We start from the raw sequence: 27,971 nt of genomic DNA, 5'->3' as shown, positions 1-27,971 counted from the left end.
ACATCTCGCGCGCGCGCGCTCTGTCACATCTCGCGCGCGCGCGCGCTCTGTCACATCTCGCGCGCGCGCGCGCTCTGTCACATCTCGCGCGCGCGCGCTCTGTCACATCTCGCGCGCGCGCGCTCTGTCACATCTCGCGCGCGCGCGCTCTGTCACATCTCGCGCGCGCGCGCTCTGTCATCTCGCGCGCGCTCGCTCTGTCACATCTCGCGCGCGCTCTCTCATATCTCGCGCGCGCTCTCTCTCTCTCATATCTCGCGCGCGCTCTCTCTCTCATATCTCGCGCGCGCTCTCTCTCTCATATCTCGCGCGCGCTCTCTCTCTCATATCTCGCGCGCACTCTCTCTCTCTCTCTCTCTCTCTATCTCGCGTGCTCTCTCTCTCTCTCATATCTCGCTCTCTATCTCTCTCTCTCATATCTCGCTCTCTATCTTTCCAACTCTTTCTATAGTACTCACCATCTCTTGTACGGTGACCGCAATGGCTTTGGCTGTTTTCACCATGGTTGTCTGATAGTCAACAAATGACCCCTCTGGTTCCCCGGTGGGCTCTCCATCAAGCTACATTAGCATATAAAGCCAGGAGTCAGGGGTTAGCTACCGTGGAATGGCCGAGTGAGGATCTGCAGCTAAACAAAACTCACCTTGTTGATGGCCTGAGTAATGGAATCAACCATTCCCCCGACAGCCCCCGCCGCACTGGCTGCCTCATTCAGAGTTCCTGTCAAGTCATCAACAGCTTCATGCATCATCTGGGCGGCTTCGTCCAGGGCTTCTTGTGTGTGCGCCGCAACCTATATCAGATAAGTCAGCACATGAATAACGTTGCAACAACATGTCCACCAATCACCCTCTCATCTGCAATCTTCACATCTTACTTTATGTAACATTAAATTCCTTACGTCCTTAACCTGATCTCCGACGTCCCCTAACCTGATCTCCCACGTCCCCTACCCTGATCTCCCACGTCCCCTACCCTGATCTCCCACGTCCCCTACCTCCCCACCATGATCTCCAGGCCCCTCCCGACCGCTACATCCCTCCCTTGAACTCCAGGCCCCTTTCCTGATCGCTACGTCCCTCCCCTGAACTCCAGGTCCCATTCCTGATCTCCAGGCCCCTCCCCTGATCGCTACGTCCCCAGCCTGGTCACTGTGTCTCTACTTTGATCTTCAGGTCCTAACTCTGATCCCCACGTCACCAGCCTGATCTCTATGGCAGTGGCACCTGGTTTATTACAGAAATCCTCTGTCTTTTATTGCACACTCTCAGGTTTAGATCAGCCACAAGTGCTTAGTGACCACACTATTAATCCTCTACACGGTGAGATCAGCCATATGACTCCTCCATACTGTACCCCTACACAGATGCTTCCCCATAATCTCACCTTGGGGTTGCCACCGGCCTCTTTGGCGGTGTAGAGCATCTGGAGGGCTGACTCTGCTAATGTCTTCGTCTGGTCAAGAAGATTCATCTGCTGCTGGTGGTTGATTGTCCTGGAAGATGCTCCAACAGCAGCGTTGGTCAGAGGTTGGAAGTACTGAGCCATCTGCGAGACCTGAGAAGATGAGGGTCAGACATGTCAGCATCTCATGCGCTCTGTAATAGAGAATACATACAATGCTGAGAGCCACTCACCTTGTGTCCAAGCTGCGATGAATCTGCTCTTGCTGCGGTGGCCAGCGGCTCGATGAGATTACTGATCTCCTGTACAGAGGTTTGCATCTGTGTGTGCAGAGCCTAGAAGGACAGGAGAAGTTAGGACTCGGCCTGCCATCATTAACACCCTGATTCCCGGCACACTCACCTCTTGCGAGATACCCTCCCGTGGTGTCAGCTGCTGGCTGATGGCTTCTAGTGAGGCCTGATCCAGTTCTCTCACAGCCTGGTTTAGGAGATCGATAGCCTGGTCACATTCTCTCTGTCCAGGGGCCTTATCCCTAGGGTAACAGAAAGATAATTACAGGGGCTCAAATGAAAAGATTTTTCACGGCAGTCTCAAACTCAATCACCAACAGGATGTTTCTACAGACAGAATTTTTATACATACTTTAAATCCGTCAGTCTATACCCCATGGACTCTGTGTCCCACAATGGATTCAAAGGACAACCCAGGATTTTGCTCCTCCCTCATCTAAAACCACATCATGTAGAGAATTCCGTTATTCTATAACAAAGCCGCGCAGGACGGAACCAGAGAAATACTGGAGAGAGAATCGCCCCTGGCGAGACATTAAACTGTGCAAAACTTTAATCTGGAGAAGAAAAGGAGGGCGCTCAGTGTTCCCCAATGACTTCAGGCAAAAGGATTAATGTAAGTAGGGACAATGAGACTATGGAGACACCCCAGAGCTGCCTCTTCAGGTGGGTACTCAAATACAGCAGCACATGGGCAAAAAACAGCGGTTTTGGCCACAACACATTAAACAAAGAATGCACAGAGAATCTTATGACTGAAAGTCACCCGCCCAGCCGGGCCGCCCTGCTGTTCTTCCCACAATGCATCGGATAGGCTATAATGCTCCTTCAGTCTGCACACAATAGGGTTCCTCATCTCAATGCCAATCATCTGCTTCTGTTGCTGGCATCATAGGTACGGAAAGATCATCCGTCTACCTAAAAACACGTGTCCACCTACTCTGATGAAAAGCTGGATCACAAATGGAATTTAAACAGTGCCTTAAGACGAAAGGTGGCTTTGCTAAGGCTGGAGATAAATAGAACTTGAAGGAGCAGAGAGCATCGAGAGAACAGTCAAAGCGGATTGCTGTGGTCCAGCCCATTCTGTGGAAACTGGAGTAACCAAAGGAGATGCACTGAGAATCACAAATGCTCCAGACGATGATCATTTCTGGCATTTACCCTGAACTAGAGCGTTTGGCAGAGCCCTTAACAGAAACCTGACTTTCGCCTGTGACCATGGAGTGATTTGCCTGTATAGAGGACAGAAACCAAACAGAAAGACCCCTAAAATCACGCAAAATGTCCAGTCCATCTTTCCCCAGAAGTTTAAACAGGAGAGACTGATGATGGGACTTCACGCATCTGAGAAGGCATCTGTGACCTGAACCTGCAAATATGCAGTGAATGGAGATCTCAGACCATGACCCTGTCCTCTGAGACGCATGACTGTTAGGGTATAAGTTTTGAAGCTGAAAAAGTATTGAAAACAATGGTTGGGTTTGTTTTTTAACCAAATCAGGTTTGAATCACTGATGAGCGCTCCTAAGCTGTCCGTCCGCAGCGCAGTTCAGCAGGAGAACTGCACATAAGCAATGCATGATCCTTGCCGAAAATTAAACAAAATAAGGCAAAGGAGAAAAAAAAAAAATAGTACTTACAGTAAGGAAAATGGGGACCACTCCTCGGGCACAAAAAAAGAAGAGGGTGCTTTGCCCCACGTGATGAAGGGGGGGAGGGGGGGTGAGAGGCTGCCCACAAACAAGTTTAACTTTGCACTTTTGCCTGCTGCTTCGTCTGCGCCCTCTATAACCCATGATTCCAGTGCCCCTAAATCGGATCAATGGTATGCAGATCCCACTGACCTGCATCCTGTTCAGTTACCAAATTAATTGACCGAAATCTGCATCTAGCCAAAAACTTCAAGTCTGGTCCACACCTCCCAGATCATCTCCTATGTGTTTCTATCACACAGTGTATTACCAGATCCTGCCGATGGCTTGGTGTCCTCGGGGCTTAGCATTTATCATATACCATAAGCCGTCTTCCAGAATCTTCAACAAAACACAACATCTGATTATTCCACCACCTTGGAATCATTTTGGAGGACACTCAGATGCTACCAAGGTCTGGGCCAGGGCAGAGCTCAGTCATCCTGTGACTTAGATGGTGAAGAGGAAACTTTATCCAGACTTTGCACTGTTGAGACCACAAGTTCCTCTTGTGACGTTGGTAAGGGACCAGTTGCTCCTTGGCTGAATGCACTGAGGATTCCATGGAAGAGTCAGATGGACAGGTCCCTTCACCTACAACCATGGGATGAGCAGAGGGCTACATGAGCACAGCAAGAGACTCTGCAGGGGAGCTGGCAAATGCTGGTACTGGCAGAGCAGTGACAATAACTGCAGACATGTGCGATCCGTCACACAAAGCTGCAGTGTGGACAGTCACCTATTACGCGAGATGAAGCCCCACTTAGGCTGAGACTTAGGAACACTCACACTATCAGACATAACACAAAGACAATGAATAAAGTGTGAGGGGGGACAGACCAAGGAGAAGACAGAGAACATTACAAACCCCCTAAATAATCCCACCCTGCAGCCAAGGACACAGTGCAGAATTTCCCCTGCATAGCTGAAAACCAGGAGAAGGTGCAGAGCTTCAGGAGATCCACACCAGCTCCAGGGCCCAGCACTATGGTAGCCATCCTCCTGGAGGACAGCCCCAGACCTCACACACATGGGACAGGAGGCATCACATAACGTGACCTGCAGCTCAGAGCATGGTCCATGCTGCTGTGCCCGGTAGCCGAGTAGGGCCCATAGCCACCCCCAATGTCGATGGTGAATAGAGCCCTCTTGGAGAAGGGTGGCAGTGTCTCCATTGCCGAGGAGCCCTCAGTGCTGCTTGAACCTGTTTCTGTGGAAATTCTCCGGCATAGTAAAATTCTCAGACACTGAACAACAGAGATGAATAAAATGCACATTAGGCTGCAACAGCGTCTGCCATGATGGGGATATGGAATAGGGAGCGGCCTGAAAGGGCATCTACAGGGTCCAATGTCCAGGATTACAATGATAGAGAATGCCGGCGCCCGTCTCCGGCAGTCACCTGCAAGTCACATCCTCCCCCCCAGGCCCCATCCCTTTCTCACCTCATATTAGTGATGAGCTTCTTGATGGAATCAGAGACCGTACGGGAGTGTCCGGCTAACACTGACCACTGTGGCGGGTCCTTGGGATTGGCGGCCAGAGAACGAGCAGTTTGGATGAGGCCAGAGGAACTCTCCAGCATGGTCTGAGCAGAGCTGATAATTGGCTCCATGGCACAGAGACCCTGAAAGAGATAACCAAAGATAAATAGGGTGAGAGGCCAAGGTGACGAGAGACTTCTCCAACACTACTTCCTGACCCTCACCTCGGGGGAGATGTGAGCTGGCACGCTGGCAAATTCTGGATTGGAGGCAAATGCCGTAAGGTTCTCTACGGCCTGAATGAGTGGCACAGTGGCATCGCGGCACTTCACCCGATTATTTTCATTAAAAGCACCATCTAGCGCCTGAAAAGAGCAGCAACATATCCGGTAATCACACTACAGCTAAGCAAAGAGTTCAACAACGTCTACAACAAAAGCACATCCTGTAACCAGCCTCCTATGTGACAGGACCTGACATCATTCAGCGCCTGGCAGGACCTGACATCACAGCGTCTGGCAGGACCTGACATCACAGCGTCTGGCAGGACCTGACATCACAGCGTCTGGCAGGACCTGACATCACAGCGTCTGGCAGGACCTGACATCACAGCGTCTGGCAGGACATGACATCACAGCGTCTGGCAGGACATGACATCACAGCGTCTGGCAGGACCTGACATCACAGTGTCTGGCAGGACCTGACATCACAGTGTCTGGCAGGACATGACAACACAGCGTCTGGCAGGACCTGACAACACAGCGTCTGGCAGGACATGACATCACAGCGTCTGGCAGGACATGACATCACAGCGTCTGGCAGGACATGACATCACAGCGTCTGGCAGGACCTGACATCACAGCGTCTGGCAGGACCTGACATCACAGCGTCTGGCAGGACCTGACATCACAGCGTCTGGCAGGACATGACATCACAGCATCTGGCAGGACCTGACTTGACATCATTCAGCGCCTGGCAGGACCTGACATCATTCAGCGCCTGGCAGGACCTGACATCACAGCGTCTGGCAGGACATGACATCACAGTGTCTGGCAGGACCTGACATCACAGCGTCTGGCAGGACATGACATCACAGTGTCTGGCAGGACCTGACATCACAGCGTCTGGCAGGACCTGACATCACAGCGTCTGGCAGGACCTGACATCACAGCGTCTGGCAGGACCTGACATCACAGCGTCTGGCAGGACCTGACATCACAGCGTCTGGCAGGACCTGACATCACAGCGTCTGGCAGGACCTGACATCACAGTGTCTGGCAGGACATGACATCACAGTGTCTGGCAGGACCTGACATCACAGTGTCTGGCAGGAAGGTACATTCAGTCTCTGAGTGATGTAATATAGTAACAGGACCAGTTATTACATCACTGAGACTCTTGCGCCTGTTACCACGATGGTGTCTGACAGGGATTTACCTCATTATCACTGAGCGTCCTGCGAGCGTCTTACCTTGATGGTTTTCACCAGATTGGCGGTGCTGTTTGCCACCTCTTTGGCTGACTGGACAAACTGCCTCTTGGCCACGGGGTTGGAGGTGTGAGTGGAGGCCAGGCGGCAGGCGTTGCACAGAGCCGATGTGTGTTTTGCCACTATGGTGGCAGCGGACAACACCTGGGGAAGGAAAATACATATATACAATAACACACATAATAGGTTTCCTATGGCCTGGGTGAGCAACAAAGGTTCATTATCACCGACATCACGCACCCTCTCCACACCGACCTGACATGTCGGCATTATGACGTACCTGTGACTGGGTGCAGGCTGGATCTACCAGGTTCTGGCAGGCCATCTGAATAGCCTGATTGGCTCTAGCAAATTGTGTGGGATCCACAAGACCCTGTGTGCCGGCACGGCTGCTGGGATCCGACACCGCGACCAGATATGCAGCCTGCAGAGAGGAGGACATGAATGATTCTCACGTGCCCTGATATACACAGAGAGGAGGACATGTATGATTCTCACGTGCCCTGATATACACAGAGAGGAGGACATGTATGATTCTCACGTGCCCTGATATACACAGAGAGGAGGACATGTATGATTCTCACGTGCCCTGATATACACAGAGAGGAGGACATGTATGATTCTCACGTGCCCTGATATACACAGAGAGGAGGACATGTATGATTCTCACGTGCCCTGATATACACAGAGAGGAGGACATGTATGATTCTCACGTGCCCTGATATACACAGAGAGGAGGACATGTATGATTCTCACGTGCCCTGATATACACAGAGAGGAGGACATGTATGATTCTCACGTGCCCTGATATACACAGAGAGGAGGACATGTATGATTCTCACGTGCCCTGATATACACAGAGAGGAGGACATGTATGGTTCTCACGTGCCCTGATATACACAGACCCCGAGGACTGTACATCCTAGCTGTCTAATCCTGTATCAGGCTCCCCCCACAGACCCCACAGCTGCCTGCACGGTTATGGGATGGTTCCAAACAAAGGGGACATCTAACCTACCGTATACAGAGGGAGGTATCCCCCACCTGGCCTAGTATACAGAGAGCGGTATCCCCCCCACCTGGCCTTGTATACAGAGAGCGGTATCCCCCCCACCTGGCCTTGTATACAGAGAGAGGTATCCCCCCCACCTGGCCTTGTATACAGAGAGAGGTATCCCCCCCACCTGGCCTTGTATACAGAGAGAGGTATCCCCCCCACCTGGCCTTGTATACAGAGAGAGGTGTCCCCCACCTGGCCTTGTATACAGAGAGAGGTATCCCCCCCACCTGGCCTTGTATACAGAGAGAGGTATCCCCCCCACCTGGCCTAGTATACAGAGAGAGGTATCCCCCACCTAGCCTTGTATACAGAGAGAGAGGTATCCCCCACCTGGCCTAGTATACAGAGAGCGGTATCCCCCCACCTGGCCTAGTATACAGAGAGAGAGGTATCCCCCACCTGTCCCAGTATACAAGAGAGGTATCCCCCCCACCTGGCCTTGTATACAGAGAGAGGTATCCCCCCCACCTGGCCTAGTATACAGAGAGAGGTATCCCCCACCTAGCCTTGTATACAGAGAGAGAGGTATCCCCCACCTGGCCTAGTATACAGAGAGCGGTATCCCCCCACCTGGCCTAGTATACAGAGAGCGGTATCCCCCCACCTGACCTAGTATACAGAGAGAGAGGTATCCCCCACCTGTCCCAGTATACAAGAGAGGTATCTCCCCCACCTGGCCTTGTATACAGAGAGAGGTATCCCCTCCACCTGGCCTAGTATACAGAGAGAGAGGTATCCCCCACCTGTCCTAGTATACAGAGAGAGAGGTATCCCCCACCTGTCCTAGTATACAGAGAGAGAGGTATCCCCCACCTGTCCTAGTATACAGAGAGCGGTATCCCCCACCTGGCCTTGTATACAAGAGAGGTATCCCCCCCACCTGGCCTTATATACAGAGAGAGGTATCCCCTCCACCTGGCCTAGTATACAGAGAGAGGTATCCCCCCCACCTGGCCTAGTATACAGAGAGGTGTATCCCCCCCACCTGGCCTTGTATACAGAGAGAGATATCCCCCGCACCTGGCTTAGTATAGAGAGAGAGGTATCCCCCCCTGGCCTTGTATACAGACAGAGGTATCCCACCCTTGGCCTGGGTAATGACGTACCTGAGCTGCAGCCTCAGTCAGGCCGCACAGAGCCTTGGAGGCAGCACCGACGGATTCCCCAAACTCCGGTAAGTTACTCGTCTTGGCGTGCTGCGATATACCAGCCATCGACTCTCCAAGAACCTGAGGTATATAGGAGAGATACATCAAGAGAATCCTGTGCAAAACAGAGGTCACGTGTGTGTATACAGCAATATATATATATACACACACACACACACATATATATATATATATATATATATATATATATATACACACACTATATATATATATATATATATATCTATATATCTCTCTCTCTCTCTCTTCACAGAACGGCCAGTGAATGTATTAGAGATGAATCACTCCCCAGCATGTGTGGTGTCTGCACGTGATTGGCCTCCCAGGAGCTTGCACTTTGTATGTGTATATCAGTCATCCAACCACACAATCTGAGGTTTGTGATTGTAAGGATTATTAATCCATTGTTTTATTATTATTACACATCACTTTATTACACAATGAGCGGCCTGTTGGCCTTGTTTGGTGCATGGGTGTAATTTCAGGAGAAATAAGATGTGTTCCAGGCGGCACCAGCACTAAGGAAGCCTCAGAGAGGCAATTACTCATCTCTTATTATGTAAGCAGAATATACATTGTGTAACTGATTAGGAGAATGTATGTAAAAAAAATACCAGAATACTAAAATACTACACTATCAGCTCCCTCTTGGTGTCTGTGTGTATGTAAGTGTGTGTGTGTATATATATATATTTATGTGTGTGCGTGTATTGTGCCAGTGTGTATACAATGTGTGTATTGTGCCAATGCGTGTATACAGTGAATGTGTATTGTGCCAGTGTGTATATATTGTGTCAGTGTGTGTATACAGTGTGTGTGTACTGTGTCGCTGTGTGTGTGTGTGTGTACAGTGTGTGTGTGTGTGTGTACAGTGTGTGTGCAGTGTATGTATACAACGTGTGTAATGAGATAGACCCTGGGAGAGTAAAATGAGAGTTATGGTAAGAACTTACCTTTGTTAACTCTCTTTCTTCGAAGTCCATAGGGTCCACAGGGAGACCTTGTGTGTGTGTAGGTGATGGGAACCAATCTGGGCACCACGCAGTTAGCTTTAGCTCCCATGATGCACTGGTTCCACTCTCACTATAAACCCACCCCCGAGCCAGAGGCACATCAGTTGGTAAGTAGCCAAATGCTGGAGGATAAGAGAGAAGGAAAACTGGTACACTCAAGAAACACTCAATACAGAAAAGGAGACGGCGAAACCGGTGACCAGTAAAATCGCCCATATGAAGCCAGGTATGTCAGGGCGGGTACCCTGTGGACCCTATGGACTTCGAAGAAAGCGTTAACAAAGGTAAGTTCTTACCATAACTCATTTTCTTCTTCAGGGTCCATAGGCTCCACAGGGAGACCTTGGGGATGTCCCAAAGCAGTACTTTTAAGGGTGGGGATGCTCCTGCGCCGAGAGGAGAATCCGGCGCCCAAAGGAAGCATCCTGAGAGTCAAAGGTATCAAAGGCATAGAAGACCTTAGAAAGGTCTGGATAGAAGACCACATGGCCGCCTTACAAAGCGGAATAGCCGGGTCGCCACGGTGAGCTGCCCACAAGGGACCCACAGACTGAGTAGAATGAGCCTAAACAGAAGACGGAACAGGAAGGCCTGTCTGCGTGTAAGCCTCTGAGATAGTCATACGAAGCCAACTAGGCAATGTTTGCTTATTGGCTTGCCATCCCTTCTTGTGAAATCCATAGAGCACAAACAAGGAGTCTGATTTCCGAAGGGAACTGGTACGGACATAAATCCTGAGGGAGCGGACCTCATCCAAGGAGGCCTCACCTGCCGAGAGGTCTGGAGACAGAAATGCCGGTACTATAATTTCCTGATTAATATGGAAACTAGGAACAACCTTAGGAAGGAACTCAGGGCGAGTGCGAAGCACCGCCCTGTCCTGGTTAAACATCAGAAAAGAAGGACGACAAGAGAGCGTCTCCAATTCAGACAACCTTCTGGCAGATGCAATAGCCAGAAGAAGAAAAGTCTTAGCCGTTAACCACTGAAGATTCACTGAATTTAGTGGTTCAAATGGAGGACCCTGGATGGCCCGAAGAACTACTGCCAATCCCAAGGAGCCACTGGTGGGACAAAGGGAGGTAGAATCCGGAGGACACCCTGGAGGAAGGTGTGCATATCAGGAAGTGGAGCAATTCTACGTTGGAACCACACTGACAGTGCAGAGACATGCACTTTCAAAGAGGCCAGACGTAGGGCGAGCTCCAATCCAGCTTGAAAGAATGACAGTATTCTTCAAATCCGAAACACCTGAGGGTCATAAGCTCTTGTACGACACCACTGGAAATAAGTATGAAACACTCTGCGGTAGATCATGGCGGAGGCAGGCTTACGCGCTCTAATAGTGTTGATGACCGAGCTAGACCCTTGGACATAGGAGGAAGGAGGGATGTCTCAAGAGCCACGATTGTTAAAGAGATGATCCAGGTCCGGGTAAAACAAGGACCCTGAGATAACAGGTCCGGACGTTGAAGCAGCAGAAACGGAGTGTCGATGTAGAGATTCCGAAGATCTGAGTACCAATGACATCTGGGCTGAGCTGGAGTCACCAGCAGGACAGTGCCTCAGTCTAGCTTGAACTTTTAAAGAACTTGAGGAAGGAGGGAGACTGGAGAAAATAGTACAGTGGACCTTCCAGTTTGCGTGCCTGACAGAGCATCTACCAAGCTTGCCTCAGCATCCCTTGTTCTGGACCTGTACACTGGCAATTTGTGATTGTGTCGGGAGGCCATGAGGTCCACGTCTGGGAGGCCCCATTTGTCCAGTAGGAGTTGAAACACCTCTTGGTGAAGAGACCATTTCCCTGGATGCACGTTGTGACGGCTGAGGAATTCCGCTTCTCAATTGAGAACTCCCAGAACGAACACTGCCAAAATGGCAGGGAGATGAGATTCTGCCCATGTAAGAATGCGGGACACTTCTGTCACTGCTGCTCGACTTCGAGTGCCTCCTTGATGATTGATGTAAGCCACTGTGGTGGCGTTGTCGGACTGAACCTGCATGGGCTTTCCGTGAAAAATGTGCTTTGCCATTATGAGGGCCCTGTACACAGCCTGAAGCTCCAATATGTTGATGAGCAGGGATGCCTCTACCGTTGTCCACCGGCCCTGAAAGGAGTGTGGACCAGTCACTGTGCCCCATCCCCAGAGACTGACATCCGTTGTTAGGAGTATCCAGTCCGGGATCCAAAAGGGGCAACCCTTGGTTAGTTGACAGGTCTGTAGCCACCAAGAGAGGGACAGACGGAACTCCGGAGAGAGTACCATCGCCTGAGCTCTGATCCGGTGGAGTAATCCGTTCCACCTGGAATGGAACGAAGCATGTTCCACCATGTCGAATGTGGATACCATGGATCCCAGAACCTGCATTGCCGAGTGGACTGACACCCGGAGACTGTGGAGACATCTGCGTACTCGCAGCCGCAGAGTAGAGATCTTTTCTGGAGTTAGAAAGATTCTCTGCTGATGAGAGTCCAGAAGGGCTCCCAAATGAACCATCCTCAGTGATTGAATTATGGAGGACTTTTTCCAATTGATCAACCACCCGTGTGTTTGTAGACAAGCAACAGTTAGTTGCAGGTGGTGGTGAAGCACTTCTGCAGAACTTGCCAACAAGAGGAGGTCGTCCAGACATGGTAGGAGTCGGATACCCTGACTCCGCAGGTGGGCTGCCATGACAGCCATAATTTGGTGAATACCCTTGGAGCCATGGAAAAGCCAAAAGGGCAGCGCCTGAAACTGTAAGTGCTGTTAAAATATAGCGAACCGCAGATAACACTAGTGAGAAGGCGTTATGAGAACATGAAGGTATGCATCCTGAATGTCCAGCGATACCATGTAACCCCCCTGGTTCAATAGCCAGTATGATGGATTTTAAGGTTTCCATCCTGAACCTGGGCACCCTGAGGAACTTGTTCAGAGCTTTGATTTTGAGCATAGGCCGATGAGACCCATTCGGGTTCTGAACCAGAAAGAAAAAATAGAAACCAGTCCCTCGTTGAGATAGCAGAAATTGTACAATTACACTTGCCTGCAGCAAGGACTGTATGGCTTTCTGGATCTGCAAGGCCTTGGTTCTGTCTGAAGGAGGTCCTGTGCAGAAAAACTGGTGGGGTGGCCTTCAAAGGAACGAGAGGGCGTACCCCTGAGAGACCACTTCTCTTACAAAAGCATCCTTGGTGGTTTGACACCAGTACTGGGCGAACTGAAGAAGTCGGCCTCCCACTCTGGGGTCCCCCAGAGGGAGGCCCGGCTCCAGGCCTGTTTCTTAGGCTTGGCAGCGGACTGCCTAGGGAAGGACTGCCCTTTGGTTTTTCCTTGAGGACGAAAGGACCTAATGGAATAGCTTCGAAACTTTGCAGGAGCAGATGCTGAGGGCAGAAATGCAGATTTGGCCAACGTGTCAACAATCTTGTCCAGGTCTGGGCCAAACAAAATCTCCCCATTATAGGGTAAGGCCTCTAGGCCTTTCTTAGAATCGGCATCCACGCTCCAATAGTGTAGCCACAGGGAACTGCGAGCAGACACGGCCGCAGCCGAGATCCTAGATCTCTGTATACTAGCATCCAGAGAGGCCTCACCGATATATGTAGCCGCATCCCTAATATGGCCGACCAGTGACATCCAATTCTCTGGAACTTCCAAGGAGTCCTCAAGTGTTTCAGCCCAACTCTCTATAGCCTTAGCTACCCAGGAGATAGCCAAGGATGGCCGGGCCACAGCTCCTGAAAGAGTATCTAGACTTTAGGGAAGTTACTACCTTCCTATCTTTAGGATCCTTTAAGGAACAAACGGAAGGCATAGGTAACGTTGCACTTTGAATTAACCATGTAACGTGTGAATCCACTGCAGAGGGAGATTCCCACTTCTTACAATGAGCCTCTGGAAATGGGTAACAGGAGGTCAAACGTTTCTGAGGTTGATACCTCTTACCAGTCCTCAGCCATGTGATCCACCAGCTGATCTGATAGAAGGAACACTGCCGAAGACACCTTTATCTGGTTAAACAGGTGGTGTTTGGACTTAGGGGCTGGCTCGTCATCCTCTATAACCAATGCGGATCTGACTACACTCACCAAAGCAGGAATATTAATTCTGGACTTTGGATTCCGCCTCTTGCTGAGAGGAGTCGGGGTTAGAGGCATCAGCCACCTCTCTGTCATCAGATGACATCTCAGACTCTGACAGCTGTGTGGATTGAGATGACAGAACAAGACGCTTCGCTGGTCGTACAGGTTTCTCACTCTGCAACATGGTCTGAATGGCCGAAGAGGTCGTAGCCAGACTCTGTACTGAGGTACAGAACACATCCACCCATGGTGGAGGACCACCCTGTAATAATCCCACTGTGGGAATAACCGCCTGCTGTGGTACAGGAGAGGTCTGCACAATCAGTGGAAGTCCCTGTGAGTGATTGACGGGCTGTTGTGGTACCCCCTAGGAGGACCAACAGCCGGGACCACCAGGCAGTCCACAATGGAGGCCAGCATCTGAGAAAAAAACGCCCAAGGGGGCTCCTGTACTGATGTCGGGGGGTTCGGGGCACATGGCAGGTTATAACATCTCATACATAACCCATCCCGAACCACATCCTCCTCAAAACCACAGTACATACTGTACATACCGTAGTCTGCATGTTTCCGATGAAAGTACAGGCATGTGTCCATTACCCGTGTCAGACATGTATACAGGGTAAATGACCCACAATAGCGCACTGTGTACAATGCAACCACGAGTATAAATAGATACTAACAGGGAGCAATATACTGGTCCTGTCTTATGTTTATGTAAGCATCAGGAACCCATTGCCAAAATATGGCACAGCGCTGCACACAACTATATATGTGAGGTCCAAGAACCACCCTAACTGCACCTGTATTAGGGCAGATAGCAAAGGAAAGGGATAGATATAAACTGACAGCTGGGAAAGAGACACATTCAGCGCGAACATAAGTCACATACAATGCAGAAATATAAATACATATGTATGTATGTACACACACACACTGCAAATTGGCACTAAATTCAACTGTCCAGTCATGGCCGCCGGTGACCTCAGAGGGGGCGTGGCCACAGGAGGAAACCGCTCAGCACAGCCAGAGCGCAGAGGAAAGCTGAGCTGAGAAGCCGCTAAAACCGGTAAGCCGTCTCCCCTGGCCGACAATTAACCCTTGGGAGGCTGGTTCCCATACCAATAATGTCCCTGGTGGTCTAGTGGAGCGCAGGGTATGGAGGCCTGCGTCACCACTCAGCACCTCCGGTTTGTCCCGATACCGGAGGTATGACTGCCAATACGCGGGTCACCGCCACCTTACCTGTCCCCGTATGTTCGGCCGCAGTCCGGGATGTCCCGTGGGGCCCGGCTAGCAGACCCTAGGGGCCTGCTGAGATCCCCAGATCAGTAATGGCGTTGCGGCACTGGCGGCGTGACGGAGCGGCAGCACAGACGTCCTATGGACAGTCTGTTGCTGCGCACTCTGAAGATAGTAAAAACTAATAAAATCAGAAAATGAAAGTAGCTTTTGAGGCCACATTTAAGCAGCCCCCCTACGTTACTAGTGACCCGACTCCGGCCGCGCACCAACTAAAACTGAGGTGCCTCTGGCTCGGGAGCGAGGTATAGGGAGAGTGGACCCAGTGCATCCAGGGAGCTAAAGCTTTAACTGCATTGTGCCCGGCTTGGTTCCCATCACCTACACCCCAAGGTCTCCCTGTGGAGCCTGAAGAAAGAGGAAATTCTAAGGCCTCACACCACCCAGAGATGAGGCGCAGAGTAATGAGGCACCGCGCGCTGCAGGGACACCGCACTATAGTGAAAGTCATTTACTACAGCAGCCAATCAGAAAGCTACCTGCTGATTGGTTGCTGCAGGATTAGTGAATGAGGAAGATCGCAGACACACAGAACACACCTTAGAGTTCTCCATGACGCTGTCCAGGCAGTGGAAATACGACTGGTCATTCACTGGCTCCGTCGGGTTCTGTAGTAGTTCTCGAACCGTCTGTAATAACATAAACCGCGTGTAATAACCTATAATATGTCCATTCTCCTCAGACAAACAACAGCGATGTCACATGTGATACCTATAGACCCCCATACATCTCAGTTGGGTTGGGTATGGGATGCCAGCTGTCAGAATACCGAAACAATCCCGGCACTGAGAGTTTTGTTTTCTAACCTACCCCTTCCCTCCCCCTACTGCCCAACTCTAACCCCTCCTCCCCCTACTGCCCAACTCTAACCCCTCCTCCCCCTACTGCCCAACTCTAACCCCTCCCCCTACTGCCTAACTGTAACTCTAACCCTCCTCTAGCCCCCGATACTTACCTTCGGGATACCGCGGTTGGGCTGACTACATCCCTCTCAGTTACGTAGGGACCTTAAAACATCATTACATGGAAATATGAGCTATATATAAAGTGGCTGCGAGGGACGCAGAGAAGGAGACGGGGCCTTGTCTATTACCATAGGGGTCAGGGGTCTACAGCTTCCTGCTCTCTCTATAACCCATTACTGATATACAGGGAACGGGCTGGTACTACTCATGCAGCTGTAACGGGATTAAATGGTGCTGTATTACATACATAACACACATGCTATATACATGGTCCATTCAGCATGGCAGCACATTACCTCCAGCTCCCGCAGAGCATTGTCACACTCCTTCTGCCCCGGGGCTTGCTGGGTGCACACAGTGATCAGCTGATTGATGCTGTCAGTCACTGCCCTACAAGATGTAGATAGAAACATGTAAATGTACGCAAACCTAGGGGGGCACAGTCATCCAGGGGGAGGGGGGCCAGCCCGCAGAGTCATCCAGGGGGGAGGAGGGCTAGCCCGCACAGTCATCCAGGGGGGAGGAGGGCTAGCCCGCACAGTCATCCAGGGGGGAGGAGGGCTAGTCCGCACAGTCATCCAGGGGGGAGGGGGGCCCAGCCCGCACAGTCATCCAGGGGGAGGGGGGCCAGCCCGCACAGTCATCCAGGGGGAGGGGGGCTAGCCCGCACAGTCATCCAGGGGGAGGGGGGCTAGCCCGCACAGTCATCCAGGGGGAGGGGGGCCAGCCCACACAGTCATCCAGGGGGGAGGAGGGCTAGTCCGCACAGTCATCCAGGGGGAGGAGGGCTAGCCCGCACAGTCATCCAGGGGGGAAGGGGGCTAGCCCGCACAGTCATCCAGGGGGGAAGGGGGCTAGCCCGCACAGTCATCCAGGGGGGAAGGGGGCTAGCCCGCACAGTCATCCAGGGGGGAAGGGGGCTAGCCCGCACAGTCATCCAGGGGGGAAGGGGGCTAGCCCGCACAGTCATCCAGGGGGGAGGAGGGCCCAGCCCGCACAGTCATCCAGGGGGGAGGAGGGCCCAGCCCGCACAGTCATCCAGGGGGGAGGAGGCTAGCCCGCACAGTCATGCAGGGGGGAGGGGGGCCAGCCCGCCCAGTCATCCAGAGGGGAGGAGGGCTAGTCCGCACAGTCAGCCAGAGGGGAGGAGGGCTAGTCCGCACAGTCAGCCAGGGGGGAGGAGGGCTAGCCCGCACAGTCAGCCAGGGGGGAGGAGGGCTAGCCCGCACAGTCAGCCAGGGGGGAGGAGGGCTAGCCCGCACAGTCAGCCAGGGGGGAGGAGGGCTAACCCGCACAGTCAGCCAGGGGGGAGGAGGGCTAGCCCGCACAGTCAGCCAGGGGGGAGGAGGGCTAGCCCGCACAGTCATCCAGGGGGGAGGAGGGCTAGTCCGCAGTCATCCAGGGGGGAGGAGGGCTAGTGCGCACAGTCATCCAGGGGGGAGGAGGCTAGCCCGCACAGTGGGCCGGAGGAAAGAGGGGTTGCCTGCACAGAACACACAATCGGCCAGGGGGAGGAAGAAGGGGCAGGCCGGAGGAGAGGGGGGTTAGGTAGAACAGTTGGCTAGAGGGGAGAAGGAAGGGGGGGTTCAGCTCGCCCATTGGGCCAGGGGTAGCTATATATGACAAGTTCTTTCTGGAAAGGACGAGGGTTAATCCCACCTTCCTTCCCCCATTACTGTACCTGGCTGCAGCTGCCAGTTGGTTCTTCAGGTTGGGGGCAGCAGGATCTGCAGACAGAGCTTTAGCAGCGAGTAACAGCTTACTGGATGACAGAGAGATGCTCTTCAGGTTAGACACCACCTGAGCTTGGTCCTCCTTGTTCTGCGAGTCAGAGAACATCATCGTGTCAGATGCACCCTAATTCCAATATAAATACATATATATATATATATACACACACACACACACATTCACATACACTACTCACACACACACACACATATATATACACTACATACACACACACATATATACACTACATACACACACATACACACACACATATATACACACTACATACACACACACATATATATATACACTACATACACACTACATACACACACATAATATGAGATATGGTAAGAACTTACCCTTGTTATCTCTATTTCTACGAAGTCCATAGGGTTCCACAGGATACCTTGGGGTATAGGTGTGACGTCAGTCGCAGGGCACCAAAGAGTTAAGCTTTCAGCCTCCCAGGATGCACTAGGTCCCCCTCCTATACCCCGCCCCCGGGCCAAGGCACCTCAGTTAGTTACCAAGCCATAGGCCGGAGGAGGAGAAGGAAGAGAGAGAACAAAGATCTGGACACATACAAGAATCACATTCTCACCAGAGGGAGACGGAAAACCGGTGACCAGAGCAAAGCCCATCTGCAGCACAGGTGCGACAGGGCGGGAGTCCTGTGGAACCCTATGGACTTCGTAGAAATAGAGATAACAAGGGTAAGTTCTTACCATATCTCATATTTTCTACTTCAGGGTCCATAGGGTATCCACAGGATACCTTGGGGATGTCCCAAAGCAGTATCCTTTAAGGGTGGGGACGCTCCTGTGCAGAAAGGAGAATCCGCCGCCCGAAGGAAGCATCCTGAGGGGCGAAGGTGTCAAACCTGTAATACCTCACGAAGGTATGGACAGAAGACCACGTAGCAGCCTTGCAGATCTGAACTGCCGAGGCACCACGTCGAGCTGCCCACGAAGGACCCACAGACCTAGTGGAATGAGCCTTCAGAGAAGGAGGGACCGGTAGGCCTTCATGAAGATAAGCTTCAGAAATAGCCATACGGATCCAGGCTGCCAAAGTTTGCTTTGAAGCAGGCCAACCCTTTTTACAGAAGCCATAGAGGACAACAAAGCGTCCGACTTCCTAAACAAAGAAGTGCGGTCAACATAAGTCCTTAAGGCCCGCACAACATCCAAAGAGGCCTCACCCACGGAAAGACCCGGTGAGTTAAAGGCCGGAACAACTATTTCCTCGTTAACATGAAACTGGGAAACAACTTTGGGAAGAAACTCGGGCCGAGTGCGGAGCACTGCCCTGTTCCCATGAAAAACCAAGAAAGGGGGTCTACAAGAAAGAGCCCCTAACTCAGAAACACGTCTGGCTGAAGCAACGGCCAGAAGGAAAACAGTCTTAGCTGTTAGCCATTTAATATCCACTGAGCCCAGTGGTTCAAACGGCGGTCCTTGGAGAGCCCTCAGGACCACAGCCAAATCCCAAGGCGCCACAGGTGGAACAAAGGGCGGCTGAATACGGATAACACCTTGCATAAAGGTGCGCACATCCGGGATTGTAGCAATCCTACGGTGAAACCAGACAGATAGGGCCGAAACCTGTACCTTCAAAGAAGCAAGGCGAAGCCCATGATCTAGTCCCGCTTGCAGGAAGGCGAGAATCCGAGACAGACGAAACTCCCGCGGTGCATAACCTCTCGGTCGACACCACTGGAAGAACGTATGCCACACGCGATGGTATATCCTCGCGGAAGACGGTTTCCGAGCTCGTAACATGGTACGCACCACAGAGCTGGAAAACCCCCAGGACCTCAGCATGGCCGTCTCAACAGCCACGCCGCCAAAGACAGCCGAGTCAGGTCAGGGTGAAGACAAGGACCCTGAGACAGAAGGTCCGGTCGTAGCGGCAACCGCAGAGGACTGTCCACGGACAGACCCTGAAGGTCTGAGAACCAGTGCCGTCTGGGCCACGCGGGAGCTATCAACAGGAGCGTCCCTCCTTCCTGTTTGAATTTCCGGATTACCCGTGGAAGAAGGGAGACCGGAGGGAACAGGTATGCGAACCTGAACGTCCACCGGACGGACAGAGCATCCACCAGAGACGCCCCTTCGTCTCTTGTGCGAGACCCGTACACCGGCAACTTGTTGTTGTGCCGGGACGCCATGAGGTCGATTTCTGGAAGACCCCACCTGTCCACCAGTAGTCGAAAAACGTCCGGGTGCAGGGACCATTCCCCTGGATGAACGTCCTGGCGACTTAGAAAGTCCGCCTCCCAATTTAGCACTCCCGGGATGAAGACCGCTGATATGGCCGGAAGATTGCGCTCCGCCCAAACCAGGATCCGAGAGACCTCTACGAGAGCCGCCCGACTGCGAGTTCCTCCTTGCCTGTTTATGTAGGCCACGGTGGTAGCATTGTCCGACTGGACCTGCACCGGGTGACCCTGGAGAAACCGCTGTGCCTGCAGGAGAGCATTGAAGACCGCACGGAGTTCCAAGATATTTATTGGAAGCTCCGCTTCTGTCGGTGTCCACCTGCCCTGGAACAAGTGTGGACCCGAAACTGCTCCCCAGCCCCGAAGACTGGCGTCCGTTGTCAACAGGACCCAATTTGGAACCCAGAACGGACGTCCCTTGTTGAGGTGGGTCGTCTTTAACCACCACGCAAGGGACAGGCGAAACTCCGGGGTGAGCACAATCGTCTGGAACTTCAGAGACTGAGGCAGCCCGTTCCACTTGGACAGGATCAGGTGCTGCAGAGGTCTGGAGTGAAATTGGGCGTATTCCACCATGTCGAACACCGACACCATGGAGCCCAGTAACCTCATCGCCGAGTGTAAGGACACCCGGCGGCTGTGCAGACAACTGCGCACCCTTGACTGTAAAGCAGAGATCTTGTCCTCCGTCACGAAGATCCTTTGCTGTCCCGAGTCCAATAAGGCTCCAAGATGCAGAATCCTCCGAGACGGGATTAGAGTGGACTTCTGCCAGTTGATTAGCCAGCCGTGCCGTTGCAGCAGTGCAATGGTCAGGTCCAAGTGGTGTAACAGGAGCTCTGGAGATCCTGCCACCAATAACAGGTCGTCCAAGTACGGCAACATGCGGACTCCTTGCAGCCGCAGAGAAGCCGCCATGACCGCCATAGCGTCCTGTATGTCCAATGACACCATGTAGTCCCCAGGTTCCAGCGCCAGAATGATGGACCGTAGGGTCTCCATCCGAAACTTCGGGACCCGCAAAGACTTGTTGAGTGCTTTGAGGTTGAGAATCGGACGATATGACCCATTGGGTTTCTGTACCAAAAATAGATTTGAATAGAAACCCTGGCCCCTCTGGGAGAATGGAACAGGCACTATAACTCCAGCCTGGAGCATAGTGTGCAATACCTTCCGCAGCTCCGTAGCCTTGTTCCGGTCTGATGGTAGACCCGTGGTGAAGAATCGAGCCGGGGGTCTGTGCCGGAAGGAGAGGGCGTACCCGTGAGAGACCACCTCCAGAACCCAAGTGTCTGTCGTAGTGAACGACCAACACCGGGAGAACTGCAGCAGGCGGCCTCCCACCCTGGGATCCCCCAAGGGGAGACCCGGACCGTCAGGCCGCAGGCTTGTCATCTGGCTTGGGGGCCGGACGTCTGGTACTCCATGCCTGTTTCCGGGGCTTGACCGATTTCTTAGGGCCAGCCTGTCGAGGAAACGACTGTGGTTTGGGCCTGCCCTGGGCCCTAGATGACCGAAAGGACGATGGTCCAGAACCAGAAGGAGCAGCGGCCGACGGGAGACAAGCAGATTTGGCTGCCGCCAGCGTGGCCACAATCTTATCCAGATCCGGACCGAAGAGAACTTCTCCGGTAAACGGCAACGCTTCCAGACCTTTCTTGGATCTGCGTCCGCCTTCCAGGATCGTAGCCACAAGGTGCGACGAGCAGCTACCGCTGCTGAAGAAATTCTAGACACCAGAGTACTAATGTCTAGAGCCGCCTCGTTGATGTAGGTGGCCGAATCACGGAGATTGCCAATCAACTCCGCCTGTTCGGCCGGACAGTCGGATTCAAAAGAAGCCTCTAATGAATCCGCCCAGCGCTCCATCGCTCTGGCAACCCAGCAAATGGCCATAGCCGGCCGTGCTGCCCCCCCTGCAAGGGAATAAGCGGACTTCAGGCAGATTTCTACCTTGCGGTCCGTAGCATCCTTAAGGGAGGACATGGATGGCATCGGCAATGTGGCACTACGGACAAGACGGGTCACGTGAGAATCCACCTGTGGAGGGGATTCACACTTAGCAAAATAATTATCCGCGAACGGATAAGCCACCGCCAGGCGTCTCTGCGGCTGGTATCTTTTGCCAGGTTGTTTCCACGCCTCCTCTAAATGGTCCACCAACTGACCCGAAAGAGGAAAGACTGTGGCATCGCCCTTCACATCTTTGAAAAAGGCATACTTAGATTTAGCCGCTGGGGGAACTTCGTCCTCAATCACTAAGGCTGTGCGGACCGCCCGAATAAGTCCAGGAATATATACTTTGGACTTAGCATCAGCGTCCTTAGTATGGAAAGGTTCCTGATCGTAAGGATCCAGAATCTCCCCATCATCAGACGTCCCTTCGTCATCCTCATAAGGAGCGGACAGAGACGCCACCGGCCTTTTATGAGGCCGCATCACAGACTCCCCTTGCAACACATCCGACAAGTGCTGTACAGAACTCGTCAGGGAGTTAACCCACGCTGGCTCCTGAGAACCCGGGAGCGGGGAAATAGGGAGACTGTGGGGTACCACCAATTGTCGTGGGAACCCCTGCATGGGTGACGACACCACAGACTGCTGGGACAAACCCATCGGAGTAAACGCGGGCTGCGGAGCTAACTGGCCCACTAAAGCTGTTAACGCCTGAGCGAAACAAGCCCAGGGCGGCTCCTGTACCGGTGCTGTAACCGTAATAGGCCGCGCCATGGACAAACACTGCCGGCAAAGGCCCTCCGCGCTACCCTCCCCCTCCGCTAACGGTACTTTGCACGTGGTACACTGTAGCCGGAGGGGAAAATCACTTTCAGACATGATGGCACCACGTATGTGACCCCTCTCACCAATTGTATATTTAAGAGTCGAGAGACCACCCTGCAGCACCGCACCACAAGGGCTTAGCAGAAAAAACAGGGACAGTATAAAGCTGACAGTTTAGAAAAAAAGTTACAGGTAGCAGCGCTAGCACAGTCACATACAATGCAGAAAAATAACAATTCCTGCACTAACAGCGCTGATCACTCAACTACACAGACACAGGGCCTGGTAGGACATAGTGCTGCATACACAGACCTGAGCCACAGCGGAGGAGAGGTATGCGGGGGGACCCAGACCACGATGCTTCCTTCCAGACTTCCAGCAGCGTTCACCATGCGTTGCAGAGAAGATGGCCGCCGAGGAGCAGAGAGAAGCTGGCCTGGGGGAGGAGCGCTGACACAGGACCAGTCAGCACAGTGCAGAGAGGGCTGTGTGCAGCGGGGGAGGCGCCGGCTGTGAGACAGGGAAGGCGCGCTCCCCTGGCATGCATTTAACCCCTGGGACGCCGCAGCGCTACCGCTCTGCTGCGGTCCGCTGTCCCAGGGGGTAGTGGAAGCGCAGGTTGGTCGCCTGGCTCCACGCTGCAGCCAGTCCCCAGGGAGCCCCCTGCCTGGGGACTTAGGACCATGTGATCAGCGGGGACCCACTGCGGGACCCCGCTGCTTACCTCTGTCCCCCTTGAATCCGGCCATGGTCCGGAGCATCTGGGGTCACCGCTAGCTGTGACCCCAGACGCCCACCAGCATCCCCGGATCAGTACCGGCGTTCTGGTACCGGCGGGGTGTAGGGAAGACAGCATGGACGTCAGGACTGACTGTCCATGCTGTTCATCCAGATGTGCAGACACAGCTGCATGAAGAAAAAGCTTCAGGGGCTCTTCTAGCCCCCACTCCAACAGGTGCACCCGACTCTGGCCGGGCACCAAACTAAACTGAGGTGCCTTGGCCCGGGGGCGGGGTATAGGAGGGGGACCTAGTGCATCCTGGGAGGCTGAAAGCTTAACTCTTTGGTGCCCTGCGACTGACGTCACATCTATACCCCAAGGTGTCCTGTGGAACCCTATGGACCCTGAAGTAGAAATATACACTACATACACACACACACACACACATATATATACACTACATACACACACACACATATATACACTACATACACACACATACATATACACTACATACACACACACACACATATATACACTACATACACACACACATATATATACACTACATACACACACACATATATATACACTACATACACACACACATATATACACTACATACACACACATATAAATACACTACATACACACACACACACATATATATACACTACATACACACACACACATATATATATACACTACATACACACACACACACATATATACACTACATACACACACACACACATATATATACACTACATACACACACACATATAAATACACTCCATACACACACACACATATACACTACATACACACACACACACATATATATACACTACATACACACACACACATATATATATACACTACATACACACACACACATATATATACACTACATACACACACACACACATATATATACACTACATACACACACACACATATATACACTACATACACACACATATAAATACACTACATACACACACACACATATACACTACATACACACACACACACACATATACACTACATACACACACACACATATATATACACTACATACACACACACATATATATACACTACATACACACACACATATATACACTACATACACACACATATATATATATACACTACATACACACACACACATATATACACTACACACACACACATATATACACTACACACACATATATACACTACACACACACACATATATACACTACACACACATATATACACTACACACACACATATATACACTACACACACACATATATACACTACACACACATATATACACTACACACACATATATACACTACACACACACATATATACACTACACACACACACACATATATACACTACACACACACACACATATATACACTACATACACACACACATATATACACTACATACACACACACACACTACATACACACACACATATATACACTACATACACACACACACATATATACACTACATACACACACACACACATATATACACTACATACACACACACACATATATACACTACATACACACACACACACATATACACTACATACACACACACACAGATACACTACACACACACATATATACACTACACACACACACATATATACACTACATACACACACACATATATACACTACATACACACACACACACACATATATATACACTACATACACACATATATACACTACATACACACACACACATATATATATACACTACATACACACACACACATATATATACACTACATACACACACACATATATACACTACACACACACACATATATACACTACACACACACACATATATACACTACATACACACACACACACATATATATACACCATACACACACATATATACACTACATACACACACACATATATACACTACACACACACACACACACATATATATACACTACATACACACACACATATATACACTACACACACACACACATATATACACTACATACACACACATATATATACACTACACACACACACATATATACACTACATACACACACACATATATACACTACATACACACACACATATATACACTACACACACACACATATATACACTACACACACACATATATACACTACATACACACACACACATATATACACTACATACACACACACATATATACACTACATACACACACACACACACACATATATACACTACATACACACACACATATATACACTACATACACACACACACATATCTATATACACTACACACACACATATCTATATACACTACACACACACATATATACACTACATACACACACACATATATACACTACATACACACACACACATATATATACACTACATACACACACACACACACATATATACACTACATACACACACACACATATATATATATATACACTACACACACACATATATACACTACATACACACACACATATATACACTACATACACACACACATATATACACTACATACACACACACATATATACACTACATACACACACACATATATATACACTACATACACACACACACATATATATACACTACATACACACACATATATACACTACATACACACACATATATACACTACATACACACACACATATACACTACATACACACACATATATACACTACATACACACATATATACACTACATACACACACACACATATATATACACTACATACACACACACATATATACACTACATACACACACACATATATACACTACATACACACACACATATATACACTACATACACACACACATATATACACTACATACACACACACACATATATATACACTACATACACACACATATATACACTACATACACACACACATATATATACACTACATACACACACACACATATATACACTACATACACACACACATATATACACTACATACACACACACATATATACACTACACACACATATATACACTACATACACACACACATATACACTACATACACACACACACACATGTATACACTACATACACACACACACACATGTATACACTACATACACACACACACATATATATACACTACATACACACACACACATATATATACACTACATACACACACACATATACACTACATACACACACACACATATACACTACACACACATATATACACTACATACACACACACATATATACACTACATACACACACATATACACTACATACACACACACATATATACACTACATACACACACACACATATATACACTACACACACACACATATATACACTACACACACACACATATATACACTACACACACACACATATATACACTACACACACACACATATATACACTACATACACACACATATATACACTACATACACACACACACATATATACACTACACACACACACATATACACTACACACACACACACATATACACTACATACACACACACATATATACACTACATACACACCACATATATATACACTACATACACACATATATACACTACATACACACATATATATACACTACATACACACACACATATATATATACACTACATACACACACACATATATACACTACACACACACACACATATATACACTACATACACACACATATATATACACTACATACACACACATATATACACTACATACACACACACATATATACACTACACACACACACACATATATACACTACACACACACATAATACACATACACACACACATATATACACTACACACACACACACATATATACACTACACACACATATATACACTACACACACACATATATACACTACACACACACACACACATATATACACTACATACACACACACACATATATACACTACATACACACACACATATATACACTACATACACACACATATATACACTACACACACACACATATACACTACACACACACACACATATATACACTACACACACACATATATACACTACACACACACACATATATACACTACACACACACACTTATATACACTACATACACACACACACATATATATACACTACATACACACACACACATATATATACACTACATACACACATATATATATACACTACATACACATATATATACACTACATACACAAACACACACACATATATACACTACATACACACACACATATATACACTACATACACACACATACACACACACATATATACACTACACACACACACACATATATACACTACACACACATATATACACTACACACACACATATATACACTACACACACACACACACATATATACACTACATACACACACACACATATATACACTACATACACACACACATATATACACTACATACACACACATATATACACTACACACACACACATATATACACTACACACACACACACATATATACACTACACACACACATATATACACTACACA

General features: G+C 49.8%; 1 protein-coding gene across 2 annotated transcripts in view; it reads right to left on the bottom strand.

Annotated features, from left to right (window-relative positions):
- The window catches only part of LOC148454288 (talin-1), a 185,895-nt gene that overhangs the window by 91,104 nt on the left and 66,820 nt on the right, over positions 1-27,971 (bottom strand). For both annotated transcript variants that reach the window (XM_088461090.1, XM_088461091.1), the window contains 13 exons: positions 17,624-17,763; positions 16,239-16,332; positions 15,517-15,606; positions 8,531-8,653; positions 6,645-6,788; positions 6,347-6,508; positions 5,100-5,240; positions 4,837-5,018; positions 1,807-1,939; positions 1,638-1,739; positions 1,387-1,557; positions 644-793; positions 459-560 (listed from right to left, as the gene is read on the bottom strand). In XM_088461090.1, coding sequence (XP_088317216.1) covers positions 459-560; positions 644-793; positions 1,387-1,557; positions 1,638-1,739; positions 1,807-1,939; positions 4,837-5,018; positions 5,100-5,240; positions 6,347-6,508; positions 6,645-6,788; positions 8,531-8,653; positions 15,517-15,606; positions 16,239-16,332; positions 17,624-17,763 — 1,734 coding nt within the window. The remainder of the gene's footprint in view (positions 1-458; positions 561-643; positions 794-1,386; positions 1,558-1,637; positions 1,740-1,806; positions 1,940-4,836; positions 5,019-5,099; positions 5,241-6,346; positions 6,509-6,644; positions 6,789-8,530; positions 8,654-15,516; positions 15,607-16,238; positions 16,333-17,623; positions 17,764-27,971) is intronic.

Source organism: Taudactylus pleione, unplaced genomic scaffold (assembly GCF_031769625.1).
Source record: "Taudactylus pleione unplaced genomic scaffold, aTauple2 ptg001015l, whole genome shotgun sequence".
NCBI classification, from domain to species: Eukaryota; Metazoa; Chordata; class Amphibia; order Anura; family Myobatrachidae; genus Taudactylus; species Taudactylus pleione.
Note: the sequence above shows the minus strand (reverse complement) of the source record. Positions and strands in the feature narration are given on the sequence as shown.